This window comes from Aethalodelphis obliquidens, unplaced genomic scaffold, assembly GCF_003676395.1.
Source record: "Aethalodelphis obliquidens isolate GAN/ISIS:26980383/991018 unplaced genomic scaffold, ASM367639v1 scaffold17, whole genome shotgun sequence".
Lineage (NCBI taxonomy): Eukaryota > Metazoa > Chordata > Mammalia > Artiodactyla > Delphinidae > Aethalodelphis > Aethalodelphis obliquidens.
Window position 1 is genome coordinate 25,051,738 of NW_020837961.1, and position 14,397 is coordinate 25,066,134.

A 14,397-nucleotide genomic window follows, 5' to 3' on the forward strand; every position below is an offset into this window, starting at 1 on the left:
TGAGATCATCATTATGAGATAATACCAAGTTACTAAGCTGCCTACCCAGTCAACCCGGAAAAGTAGGGGTAAAAAAACCCTACTAGCGTGGTTTTCCTTTTATTTATCCATGATCCATCCTCCTAGACCTATGTGACGTGATTATGCCTAATGTGACACAACCTCCTGTGCAAAAATAGATACAGACAGAACCCAAAGACTGAAGGGAGACAGGTGGGAGAAGAGGGCTATGTTTTCCGTACGTAGTTTACCACCTAAAATAGCCATGAGATATACAGGCACACACAAGAGGGCAGTAGACCCTGACCTAGGTCCGAATCCAGCACCAAAGCCAGAGGTTCCTCCAACAAGATCAGTTTTCCATCTCATGCCTGTTTCCTCATCTCAAAAACAGGTGTAATATTAGTATCTACTTGTGAGTACTAAGTAAGAATTAAATCAGACAATTCATGTAAAGTATTAGCACCGTAAATGCTTAATAAAGATTAGTTATTATTATATATGTTATATTATTATATTACATATATATAATATCGTCAATATTATCATATTATTAAGTGGTAAGAACCATTAATCAATGACTTGCCAAATTAGAAATCCAGAAATAGAGATAAAATTTCTGGTAAATATGAAAAAATAGAGACAAACAACTTAAGGTCGAAAAAAAGAAGGAAGGATGAACATTGGGATGTGAGGCAAGCCAGCCTTTTTAAAAATGCAGTGTTTCATATACATGGAATCTAAAAAAAAAAAAAAATGGCTCTGAAGAACCTAGGGGCAGGACAGGAATAAAGACGCAGACGTAGAGAATGGACTTGCGGACCCGGGAGGGGGAAAGGGAAGCTGGGACAAAGTGAGAGAGTGGCATGGACATACATACACTACCAAACGTAAAATAGATAGCTAGTGGGAAGCAGCCGCATGGCACAGGGAGATCAGCTCTGTGCTTTGCGACCACCTAGAGGGATGGGATAAGGAGGGTGGGAGGGAGACGCAAGAGGGAGGGGATATGGGGATAAATGTATATGTATAGCTGATTCACTTTGTTATACAGCAGCAACTAACACAACATTGTAAAGCAATTATACTACAATAAAGATGTTAAAAAACAATACAGTGTTTATTTTTTTACAACATAACTCACTGTGTTTTAAAATTATAACCTGTTATGTAAAATTCTTTGGTAATATTTAGAGATTTGTCAGACCTCAGAAAATATTCAACAAAAAAATTTTTTTTTACCACTTTTGGGGTAAAAACCTGAAAGAAGTCCTGGATTGGGGTTGGGAGAAGAGGTGGAAATGAACCTTTATAGCAGAGTGGGTCCTAACAATTCTAATTAGGATTGGGGTTTGGAATAAACTAATCGTTCACAGTGCTCATAAAGTCTCCCGAAAGCCAAAGGCTGAATGGGGAACACAGCCAGAGGGACGGCAGGTCACTGGAGAAGCTAATGGCTTCCAGGAGAACAGAAACCAACCCATCCGGCAAGATCTTTGCATCTTTCTATGAAGTGAATCTCAATCCAGTCATCATTTCTCCACCTCTAGCCTTTCTTGCACCTCTGATAAAATAACAATGTGGGGAGGGGGTAAGGAGGCGCACGTGGCCGGTAGAGGTAGGAAGGTGGTCAGGAGAAGTTAACACCGGCGTCAGAAAGGTTGAAAATTGAACTCAGTCAGCAGCTTCATGAAGCTGCCAGAGGGCACATGGATAATGCTTCCTTGAAAGCAGTACTAAGGAAAGGTAAGAGAAAGCAAGGAATGCTCAGATCCATGGACTTAAAATCTGAGTATTACCTTCAAAACCAACCCAGTTATCTGGTCAACAAGTATTTGATGAATTCTTTCTGTGTATAAGGAACTGGGATTCCTTTTTTAAAATATAAGCTGTGACCCCTGTCCTCAAGAATATTTCAACCTACAAGGGAGTATAGGATGTATCAAATCCAAAGCTCCTTTAGAGAAAAGCAGGCATTGGACAAATGTTTATTTAAAACAAATAGACTGCATAGATTTTCTTCAAAGTCGACTTCCTTTAAAACAGTTTGTTATTGGGCTTCCCTGGTGGCGCAGTGGTTGAGAATCTGCCTGCTAATGCAGGGGACACGGGTTCGAGCCCTGGTCTGGGAGGATCCCACATGCCACGGAGCAACTAGGCCCGTGAGCCACAACTACTGAACCTGCGCATCTGGAGCCTGTGCTCTGCAACAAGAGAGGCCGCGATAGTGAGAGGCCCACGCACCGCGATGAAGAGTGGCCTCCTGCTTGCCACAACTAGCGAAAGCCCTCGCACAGAAACTCAGACCCAGCACAGCAAAAATAAATAAATAAAAATAAATTTAAAAAAAAAACAAACAGTTTGTTATTTACTCTGTGATGGGCTTCTTTCTGTGCACAGTGGCTATGTCTGGGGCAGATGTATAACTGTGTGCTGACAACAGGCAGTGTACACAGCCTGAACTGTTGGTTGGTGGGAAAACAAGGATGTAAAGAAAGGGGTAATCCTTCGACTATTTCTCTACTTACCTCATGGTCTTATTGCTTCTACACACACCCCATACATAAAACACATTACATATAACATATATAACACATTACCCACAATGTGAAAACATGTTATAAAATTTTGCTATAACCACAAAGGATTGCTTAGAACTGGTTCCTTCTCCCTTTATTCTGTGTATGTAAATGCACAATTACCTTTTTAGAAAAGAATCTTTTTGCTAATATAACACAAGGTACCTATCTTAAACTTTAACAAAGTTTTCAATGGGATAGTAAAGTGATTTGAAAAAATTACAAAGAATCATGTAGACCCTTTTTCACCAGATATATATGGTAACTGTCTTACTAGCCTGAAGAGCCTATACTAGACCCAGACTTTCTGCACTTGTTGACCTTGAGAATCTCCCTGAAGTTCCTCCTTTTTAATCTGGAAAGTTACAAACACAGGCTGGTCTGTCAGTATGGAACATGCACTACCACTAATATCAGTGACCACCATCTCCCAATCCCTCCATGTGTGTCAGGCACTGTGCACAGATCATCTTTACACAGTCATCTCGTGCAACAGGTATGGTGCTAAGTAATAAACACAAGAGATATATTTAAAATAGTTCCCAATTATATACTGCCATTTTAAGCTAGTTTAAATGTATGTATTAGAAAGTTACACATACAAGAATATTTGGAAACTTTCCCGAATTTAGGCAAACACTAAAAGTACCTCCAGAACTGTCTAGAACACTGGCCCAATTAGATTTTCTTTTCCATTCAATATTCTTTCACATTTGAAGGATGACTTATTATAAAACTAATTGTTTAAGAGCATATTCTAGCATTAACCCTTTCAGTTAAATAATGTCTATCTGAATAATTTTCTGTCTCAAATTCTGGTTGAAGCTAAAGTTACTCCCACTTGGTGAGGTTTGGTGATAAAAAGGTAGATAATCTAGGAGAAAGATAAAAAATCTTCAATCCATTGAAATCTATTGAAAGTATAGAGCCATACATATTAAAATAATCATCTAATAACTGAAAATTATTACTGTTATGATGGCAATTAAGTATCATTATTATGGCAAGCATTTGTGAGTACTCACTCTAGGTCAGACTAAATGATTTATATTCATTATCCTCTCATTTAAAATTCATATCACACCCATTTTACAGGTGAGGTAGATGAGTGGTAAAGTAATTTATCTAAAGTTAGACGGCTAGTAATGAGTAGAGCTGGGATTTGTATAGGTCTAGAGACACCAAAGCCCATACTCTTTTTATTATGTTACAATGGCAACATTAAAAACCTCAACTGAGGGCTTCCCTGGTGGCGAAGTGGTTAAGAATCTGCCTGCCAATTCAGGGGACACGGGTTTGAGGCCTGGTCTGGGAAGATCCCACATGCCGTGGAGCGACTAAGCCTGTGCGCTGCAACTACTGAGCCTGCGCTCTACAGCCCGTGAGTCACAACTACTGAAGCCCGCATGCCTAGAGCCCATGCTCTGCAACAGGAGAAGCCACTGCAATGAGAAGCCCGCGCACCGCAACGAAGAGTAGCCCCCGCTTTCTGCAACTAGAGAAAGTCCACGCGAAACAACGAAGACCCAATGCAGCCAAAAATAAAATAAACAAATAAATTTTTTAAAAATAAAAATAAAAATCTCAACTGAAAACAAAATGCTACTGCAATTTGAACCCCTACTCATATCAAACTCATAACCCACCAAAATATCCCTCCAGCTCATTCAATCATTTCCTCACATCGACCCCTACCTACTCCCAAAAGATAGGTTTAGGAAGTTTCCTAAAGCTGCATCAAAAATAAAGAGAAATAAAAGTGATGTCAACACAAAATATAAATCCTTCAGCATCTTAAAAAAATAACTTTTCTATAAAATATAGTGCAATAACTAAGGGACGAGTATTAAAGAATAATGAAGGTGCGAAAAAATGCATTACTGTCAGCACTCTACCTGGGTACCAATGTGTTAGAGCATCTTAGTTGAAAACAAATCAACCTAAGTGCCTATTTTGGAAAACATTGCCTGTGCTGTATATACCAGTGTTAGGGGAAAGCAAGCCCAGAAATTAATTAAGAAATGAGTAAAACCACTCATTGTGCTATGAGAGAAAGTACTTTGTAAAAAACTTTCTCTCTACACTTAGAGTGAAATCTTCCTACAGATTGCCTTCCTTCATTTACATATCTGCGCAGGTCTATTCTTTTTTTTTTTCCTTCCAAGCCCCTTTGCCCTTTCAATCATGAAGCATATTACTCCACTGTCAGTGCAAAGCAGTTCCTAACAACAGGGAACCCAGCTGGGATAGGAAGAGGGCAGCAGGCTCATGCATTAACATAATAATCCAACTGTGTTCCCATAGGCCCTTAGGGCAGACAGCATATTAGGTAGGCCTCCTGTGCAGACCCTGGTGGAAGCTGCCTGATCACCTGCCTATCAACCTGTGGCAGCCACAGCGGGCTCAATAGCACCAGCTCCTGCCAAGCAGTGGTGCCCAATTACCTTACTACAAAAGACAGAAATCCATTTTTCTATGTCTATTTAATGTACTCAATGCATTTCCTTATTTACGATTTGAATCTATGTTTCTGCATCGTTTCCAGGGGACTGACTTATTGCCTTTTAACTTTTGAAAGTCTAGTTGTCCAAAGGCCATATCACTGCAGTAGGCAGGAATGAGAATGAAAACCAAATTTCAAATACAAGAGGCCAGGTTGGTAAAGCTAACTGCTTGGTCACCAGTTGTCGAAAGATTCTTTCCTCATCAATACAGAGGACTAGAGGTGTGGGGAAGACCTGAAAGGCTGCCATCTCTATTTCCTCGAGGGGACAGAGTTGGGGGGAATCCTATCCCCATGTCTTCTCGAAATGTAGTTTTTCTTAATTCTAACCCAAGCATGTTTTGATTTAATGCTGCTCAGTTCCCGGAGTCTTTGATTTACTCTATGTGTGGTTTTCTTTCCAAGCCACAATATCTATCAAATAAGGAAAAGCCCAGGGGTATATTCCACTAAAAAGATATTATTTATACATTACACAAGATCACCCTTATCACGTCATAAACATATGTTTGAAATTATAGTTCACCTCAGTGAATTAAACACAGTAGTCTCATTCTTTGATGAAATTTCTCCTTAAAAAGGTTGCAAGGAAGGTGCATAATTTGACATTTAATTTAATACATGAAAAAGTACTTTTAGAAGCATTCCAAATAATGCTATTTAAAAGATCACGACACTACCAATTTGGCTAGAGAAGCATTTTCTACTGGTCAAGTATTTCTTAAAAAAGTTGAGTTTCTAGAAATGTTATGTTTTGGGGTTTTTAATGGCTATTTTAATAAAAAATGAATCCTCTAGTCAAACAAAAGTGCATTTATCTAACATTTCTATGAATTTTAAATGATACGGAACTAATACTATTGTTTAAGCCAACCAACCTGATGTGCTTTATGTGTATTCTAATAATTAAGTAAAAATTAAGTATCAGGGTCATATCTGCACATGCCACGGATTTTCACTGTCAAGGTTACCTCTGTTACCTTAGCATGAACAGTGTGTGCATTACATTAACAGATGACGGTGACCATGCAGCAACTTGTCAGTTCTTTGATTACTTGCACACATACCAGACCAGGTTTTATATAATGTAAGTTCCCTCATCAGGAGGAAATCTGTTTGCTCTTTACCAAACAACCTAGGGAAAATTCAAATAAAAGAGAGGAAAAAGAAAAACCTAACATGTTTTTTTCCTCTTCTGTGAATAAATCGTGAGCTGTTTAACAGCCTCTAAACAATACGCTATAATATATTATACGTTGATGGGAGTGTAAATACAAAATACTAAACTCAATAATAAATATTAATGCTTATATATGTGTTAAACAGCAAAATTATACACATCCCCTCCTTGATCTTTTGGGGATTCCAGAGGCTCTTTATTCTTCATAAATTCTTATATTTTGACAAAATGTAATGCATCTTCCAAGTCATTAAGTACAGAAACTTGATTTTTGATTAAACAACAATAAACTACAGCCATGTGGTGACAGAATAAATGGCAGCCTAGACTTTACCATTTTAATTCCTTCAAGGAGTATGTTTCTACTCTAGCATAAACAAAAGAAAAGCATTTATAGAAAATAGAAATCTAGCTATTCCATTAGTAAGAACTTGATTTTAACTTAAACAGCAAGTTATACAGCTAGAATAATTCAGCCTCTAAAGAATGGTAGAGAAGGCAATAAGGGACAGAATTGTAGTATCATTTCTAGCATGAGACATTCAATTTTGGATGAGGTTAAAAAAAAAAAAGACAAAAACCTAAGCATAAATGAAAGAAAGTGCTATTTCAAATTTAAGTGGGAATAAGTAGAAATAGAAAATAATGCAAAACAAACCATGATACACCAAAGTTTAAAATCTCCTTCCCCTCCTCCCTGCAGCCATTCCTTTAGGCTATATGTTCCTATATTTGAAATACACCACATCTTCATTTTTATTCTACTAGAGTAGTCCCTTCCCAGCAGAGAATTACCTAGAAAGGACCCTCTTCTCCCCGTGGAAAACTACTTGATTCTTAAAGACTTTACCCAGTTCAATTTGATAGTGTAGATACGGCTTCAGAGACGGTTTGCAGCTAGTATATTCTGACATTTCTGCCAAGGATAAGATTAAGTATGAAATATCGAAATTACACGTTAAAATAGATGCCATTTTACTTTGTTTCTTCCTGAATAGCCCTTCAGCTGTTGAGGCACATACATTTTTCCCCAGGCAAAATCCCCAGGCTAAAATAACTAAGTCTCATATCTTCAGGAAACCCAGCTTCCCAAACATTATTCTTAGGTATCTGATTATCTATGGGCTGTAGTTTCATTTCATAGTGAATCATGTAAATCTTACTTGAAAAAGGAAAACTACTCCACTGTAAACATTTCTCTTCAGTCAACTGCTCATACTGGATATGACAATACATAATTTTCTACAACTTCTTAAAAACATTTTTTTTTATTTTAGTAATAGAGTTAGAAGTCACAAGGATTCAAGAACTGATCATTTGTATTCAAAACATAACTTTCCTGGGGCTTCCCTGGCGGCGCAGTGGTTAAGAATCTGCCTGCCAATGTAGGGGACACGGGTTCGAGGCCTGATCTGGAAAGATCCCACATGCTGCGGAGCAACTAAGCCCGTGCGCCACAACTACTGAGCCTGCGCTCTAGAGCCCATGATCCACAACAAGAGGAGCCACCACAATGAGAAGCCTGCACACCTCAAGGAAGAGTAGCCCCTGCTCAGCACAACTAGAGAAAGTCCACGTGCAGCAATGAAGACCCAACACAGCCAAAAATAAATAATTTTTTTTTAATTAAAAAAAAAAAAAACCATAACTTTCCTTCCAGGACTGCCCTCTCTAGAAGCATGCTACCCTACACTTGCCACTGGAGAAAGGACCTTCCCATTTGCTAAGATCTAATCCTATCACTTTGCAACCTCAGACTCTCAGGCAACTTAAAAGTCAAAGACCACCACTTTAAACAGTAAACAGATGTTCCAAGGCTATTACTCCAAACCTCAGGTGAGGATAAATACAACTTTAAATTAAAACTAAAGAAATTTAGCAAGCAAGTAAAAAGGTAAGTAAGTCAGGAGCTCTTAAGATCTTTCAGACCATCATAAATTAAAAAGAAAAGTTTAAGATTCTACCTTTAACCTCAAAGCTCTTAAAATTAAGAGGAATTAAAATGCATATTATCATCACATTCTAACAAAGCCAACTTGAGTTATATTGCAAGCATTTTTATTTAGCACATAATCCCATCACAAAAAGTTTTATAGATTACTCCCTCCAAGCCCACTCAAGTACTGAATCATTATGCATTAAGTTATTAAAAGAATTTTTTAATATAGGTCTTAATTGCCTGCTATTAACAACTTAGTTCTTATTTCAAATCAGAACCCATCTTAGAAAGCTGTAGGCAGAATGCTGAAACAGAGTTAAGAAAAGTAAAAGATGAAGAAAAAGAGAAAATATGACAGGGTAGAGGAGAAGGTCATAAAAAAAGAAATCTATGAATGAGAAGATCAAGTGAATAGATAAAAAGCAGGAACTAGAAAACCCACACTCTTCACCTCCTCAAATTTGATAATATCGAATTTTTAAAAACATAATTAAACACATCTCTGTACACAGTGTTGTGGGAGAAATGCCCCACGAAGAGCTGATACACACAGCAATGGTTCATAAGTTATGGGAGGGGGAGAGGAGGCAAAGAAGGTGGGCAGGGAGTGAGATGAGTGCCCCAAATGTCAGTGGAGCAACCCAAGGTGAAGGCATTCACAGGTTCATGGTCAGCAACGTTGGTAACTTCTGAAAGATAAAAAGAGGGGTTACCTTTTTGTCTTCTCCTTAGCAAATCCCTATTTTACGTGTGTGTGTGTGTGTGTGTGTGTGTGTGTGTGTACATGAGTCTGTGTGTCTTGCGGATGAGGGGAAAGAGAGAAACAAGAACAGCCCCCCCTGGGGGCTTCGTTGGTGGTGCAGTGGTTAAGAATCCGCCTGCCAGTGCAGGGGACACGGGTTCAAGCCCTGGTCCGGGAAGATCCCACGTGCCGCGGAGCAGCTAAGCCCGTGCACCACAACTATTGAGCCTGTGCTCTAGAGCCCTCAAGCCACAACTACTGAGCCCGCGTGCTACAACTACTGAAGCCCGTGTGCCTAGAGCCTGTGCTCCGCAACAAGAGAAGCCACTGCAACGAGAAGCCCGTGCACCGCAACGAAGAGTAGCTCCCATTCGCCACAACTAGAGAAAGCCCGCACGCAGCAATGAAGACCCAACGCAGCCAAAAATAATAAATAAATAAAAACAAAATAAATAAATTAAAAAAAAAAAAGAACCGCCCCCTGGGCTACAAAGGGTGGAGTGCTACTTCTACCACTGGACCTCAGTCCTGGAACTAAGACTCTCATTCCCTCAGATCAAATCTTGCCATATAACCAACTCCAAGGAACTGACTAATATTGTGGTACTGGGAGGTGTTTTGTTACTCTTGAATACTACTTACTTAAAGTAAGCCATTAACTGGGGCTGAGAAATATTTATGATATAGTCGTCATAGCTGACAACTTGCGTTCAAAATAGGAAAACAGAGCTTCCTCTTCCCCTAAGCGGCGAGGTGACCTCTGAAAATGGTTCACTATTCATGTGACCCAGAAAACCCCACAGAGTCATACAAGTCAAGAGGTTCAAATCTTTGTGTTCACTTTAAGAACGCTCATGAAACCACCCAGGCCATGAAGGGTATGCATATCTGAAAAGCCACCAAGTATGTGAAGGACGTCACTTTACAGAAGCAATGTGTGCCACGCTGTGGTTACAATGGTGGAGTTGGTAGGTGTGCCCAGGCCAGACAGAGGAGCTGGACGCAGGGACGATGGCACACAAAGAGTGCTGACTTTTTACTGCACATGCTTAAAAAAGCAGAGAGTAATGCTGAACTACAGGGCCTAGAAGCAGATTCTCTGATCACTGAGCACATCCAGGTGAACACAGCCTCGGCACAGAACCTACAGACAACACGTGCATAAGCTTTCCCTGCCACGCTGAGCTGACTCTCACTGAAACACAGCAGGTTGTTCCTAAAGCAGAAGAAGAGGTTACACAGGAGAAAAAGATATCCCAGAAGAAACTGAAAAAACAAAAACTTATGGCCTGGAAATAAATTCAGCATAAAATAAAGGCAAATAAATAAAAGAGAAAAAAAAAAAGACAAATAAGCAGCCTCTGGTGATAGCAAATGGTGTTCACAATGGTAGCCAGTGAGAGAAACACAGGTGGAAAGAGTGAAAACGCAGATCGCCCTTTGTCACGGAAGTAACAACAAATTCTGCTCTGAAAAAAAATAGTTTCCTCTCCAGTTCTTTGTGCAAGAAGCCAATATTTTATTCTTGCTTCCATACTTAAATTTAGAGACAAAGAGATCTATTAATCCTTATAAACTGCTCCTAGGAGCTTCCTTTTCCTCAAGGAGTTAACAGAAGCCTTGACCATCACACAAAGGAGATGAAATCTCTGCACTACATAGCAAACACATAGCTCCAATTAGGTATAAGGACATTTTTACAGCTTTTATGCCAAGTTTATATTACCAGATGTTAAAGAATGTGTGGTAGCACTTAAAAGCGCTAAAGCTGGCTAATCACGCTCTTGATAACAATGGTTTATGATTATATCTCAAGGAAAGCAGGAAGAAGGCATTTACATGATTTTGTTGTTACATCAATGATATTGAACAGAAGCAGAAACAAGGGGCAAGGCCAACCCAAATCTTTTGTTCTCTCTTTTGATACTCTCATCTAGGGGCTAAGACATGGGAAGTTATCATTAGATTTTTCCTCGTGCCTTAGAATAAATTCAGCTAAAAGGCTTTAGAGCTTTAGGATGAAGACTAACTCTAAAAAGCAAATGTATTCATATTGTCCAAATCTGTATATGGGTAAACAATATAAAATTATACCTATAAAGCAAACAGGTAAAGGATGGCAAGAATTTTTAATTAGCATTTCATTATAATACCAATGTGAAAAGAAAGAGGTCAACTATTAATAAGGGACAGATTTCCCACCACTGGGATTTATTCTGAATTCATTTTAAGACCAGAAAGCTGTGATCTTAAAAATCTCCACTCTGAAAGGGTTAAAAGTTGAAATAACAGTACTTTAAGGATTGGGGCTTTAAGAACAGCTCTTTGTATGTAGAAACCATGTAGTTCCAGACTCTTAATTTGTAATTTTAACTTAGAACCATAATGCCCACTTATTTCATGAATAAATGATTACACACTGGGTAGCGTATCTATTTTGGATAAGGATAAAGGCTTAGAGGTTTCAATCAAGCATGTGACTTCCTTTTCATTTCTCTATTTTGATACGTGCACTTCTCAAAATTCCACAAAAGAATACATATCAAAAAAGAAATATACTCACTAAAATTTAAGGTTACTCCAACAAAAGGGTTAATTAGAGAAACAAATTTTCTCAGACTGTTAATAATGGGAATGACACATACTATGTGCCCATAAGTAATTCTCAGGTATCTTTGATCTTCAGCCCCATGCGGTTTCTGTTGCCTACCGTAGCCTGGCCTCTGGGACTCTCTCAGAACCAGACATCTGGCTACTTTGTTGTTTTAGACTAATCTCCTCCCAGGAGAGCTCAAGAAATGACACCAGGCAAGGAGGGTCCTGGCAAGGGAAAAAACATTACAGTATTAGCAGATTTCTTTTCGAGTGGACGAGAGTATCAAAATTGTCTTCAAATTTCTACAGTGGTCTTAGGAGTGCTTCTGTTCTGTGGTTTTACTCCAGCATAATTTAAATAGGATGTATATATTATATCCTTAAGGCCCATCAATCATCTTTAAGAACTCACTGAATGTTAATCATAGAATATTACAATGTGTAGGAGAAAGTTGTGAGGAAAAATACACATCAGATTAATTCTTCACCCATCTGTTAGGGTTGGGTGATGACTGATAAAACAAAGATTTTAACTGTCAGCTGAAGGGTTACACCAAAACTGTGGGATAATGTCTAAGATTTGCAAATACAGTTGCATGCCTCTCATTACGCCAACCTCCTATCATGTTTCTACTTTTAACTGGGATTTTTTTTTAAAGAATCTTAGCTGCCAATCTACCAGAAAGGTTCGATTAAAGTATACTTCTGTAATGTGCCTCTGAGGAAAGCAAGAGGGTGCAAAAAGTGATGTAAGCTTAAAAAAAAAAAAAAAGCCAAATAATTCAGTCAAGGACAAAATGTTATTTTTGAAATGACAAAGATTATCAATATTTTACCCCCAAGGCAACAAATAATCATCAACATTTTAATTCCTTTTTAGGGATTATTGTTTAATCCCCAAGTCTATACATTCTGAGAAAAAAAATAATTTACCATTTATTACACAAATAGAATATAAGCCAAGTGGGATAATGGCTTAATCTGTGAACTTCAATATTTTATCCTAAAATCACATTTTATCTATTTGCAATACATTCAGATAATATATGAGATCAAGTGTTATACTACATATGACATTTATGTTCTTAAACAGGGTGACAGAAAACTCATGAGACTTGCTAAAATACCTGATGCATTCATCTCGTACCTGTCAAAAGAAGTCCTTGTTTTGTTTCAATTTTTTTGTAATATTCAAAACACAACTATATAAAGACTTCTACCTTGTAGTGTACTTCATAAGTTAACGATTCTAATATCCTATTTTATCCTAACACTATCTACTCTGTTAACATCCATTATAATTACCACTAGAGACAAAAATTTTCAGAGGATGAACGTAAGAAATTTAAGCAATAACAATTTAAGCAATAACAATTCATTTATTATCAAGTAAAGCAAAAGAATTATGTTAGTGTGAAATAAGCCCCTCACAAAAAGACAAATATTGTATGATTCCACTTACATGAGGTTTCTAGAGCAGTCTAATGTATAGAGACAAAATAAGAAAGTTGGTTGCTGAGGGCTGGGGGCAGGGAGAAATAGAGAGCTATTGTTTAATGGGGATGGAGTTTTATTTCGGGAAGATGAAAAAGTTCTGGGTGGTAATGATTACACAGCAATGTAATTAATGCCAATGAACTGTCTACTTAAAAATAATTAAAAAGGTAAATTTTATGTTATGTTTGTATATTTTACAACAATTTTTAAAAGAACTATGTTAGATATATAATAATATGAAAACTCAAAGATAATGAAAATTTGGAGGTCTTTTATTTTGAATGTCTTTCCTTGACCAAAGATACATAAATGAGAAGCATCCGCAATCATGTTTTAATTTATATACTCTTATCACCATCACTCAAGAAATGAAAAACAAAACAAAACAAAAGCCCTAAATCAATTCCAGAGCACATTAGCAGAATAGATTCCAAAAAACGTATTTCCAAAATTTCCCCTAGATGTCTAGAGTTTGGGACCTCACATTAGGAATACTGCTGCTAAGTAACAAAACTATTTCTCAATATTAATCTGCAGAATTAAAAGAGGTAGAAAATTCAAGACAACCAATGAGATTTTTTTACAATACTGTTAACTATTAAGATATAATGGACCCAGGAATTAATCCGGCTCTCCAAGTGCCTTCCAAATATCATATTATTTTAAATTATATTCAGGGTAGTTCCAGTGCTAAGCTTACTTTATTCTATTCTATTATTTGAAAATTATACAAATATATTTTATATTAATTGTGATTAAGTTTAACTACATACACACACTAAAAAAGAAACTCCAAATAACAGTAGCTTATACAAGAGAGAAATTCACTTCTCTTTCACGTGAAGGAAGTCCAGAGGTAGGCAATCCAGGGCTGGAATGGCAGCTCCAGACAAAAGGACCCAGAATCCTATTCTTGCTGCTCTGCTATCATTAGCAGGTCAAATCATTAGCACGGCCAAAGTCTTCTCCTCAAGCTCTAGTCATCAAGTCAACATTCCAGTAAGCAGAGAGGAAGGAAAAATGAAGGCTGTACCACCTACTTTTAAAGAGATATCTTGGATGTTAACATACAATATTTTCACTTACATTTCACTGGCCAGAATTTAGTTACGTGGCCACTAGAACACCAGGAAGTCTAGTAAATACAGTATTTAGGTGGCAGTGTGCCCACCTGAAAGTTTGGGTTCTGCTCTAAAGACGAAGGGAAAAGGAAATTAGAAAGCAACCAAAGGTGTCTGACACATATATTAACCAGAATACTCACTTAAATACAACTACTATTGTAGGTAAATAAATAAGTCGGAACAAAGGGAAAACAAATTCATTAACTATTACTGGTATCTGAAGAGTATAATTCATATA

The 14,397-nt window shown here is 37.7% G+C and overlaps 1 protein-coding gene across 7 annotated transcripts in view; it reads right to left on the reverse strand.

Annotated features, from left to right (window-relative positions):
• The window catches only part of SLC10A7 (solute carrier family 10 member 7), a 252,970-nt gene that overhangs the window by 201,744 nt on the left and 36,829 nt on the right, over positions 1 to 14,397 (reverse strand). The window contains exon 5 of one of the 7 annotated variants that reach the window (XM_027117116.1): positions 8,318 to 8,890. The exons of the other annotated variants lie outside the window; for them this stretch is intronic. Coding sequence (XP_026972917.1) covers positions 8,858 to 8,890 — 33 coding nt within the window. The 3' untranslated portion in view covers positions 8,318 to 8,857. Of the gene's footprint in view, positions 1 to 8,317; positions 8,891 to 14,397 lie in introns of those variants that run through there. 7 annotated transcript variants of the gene reach the window in all.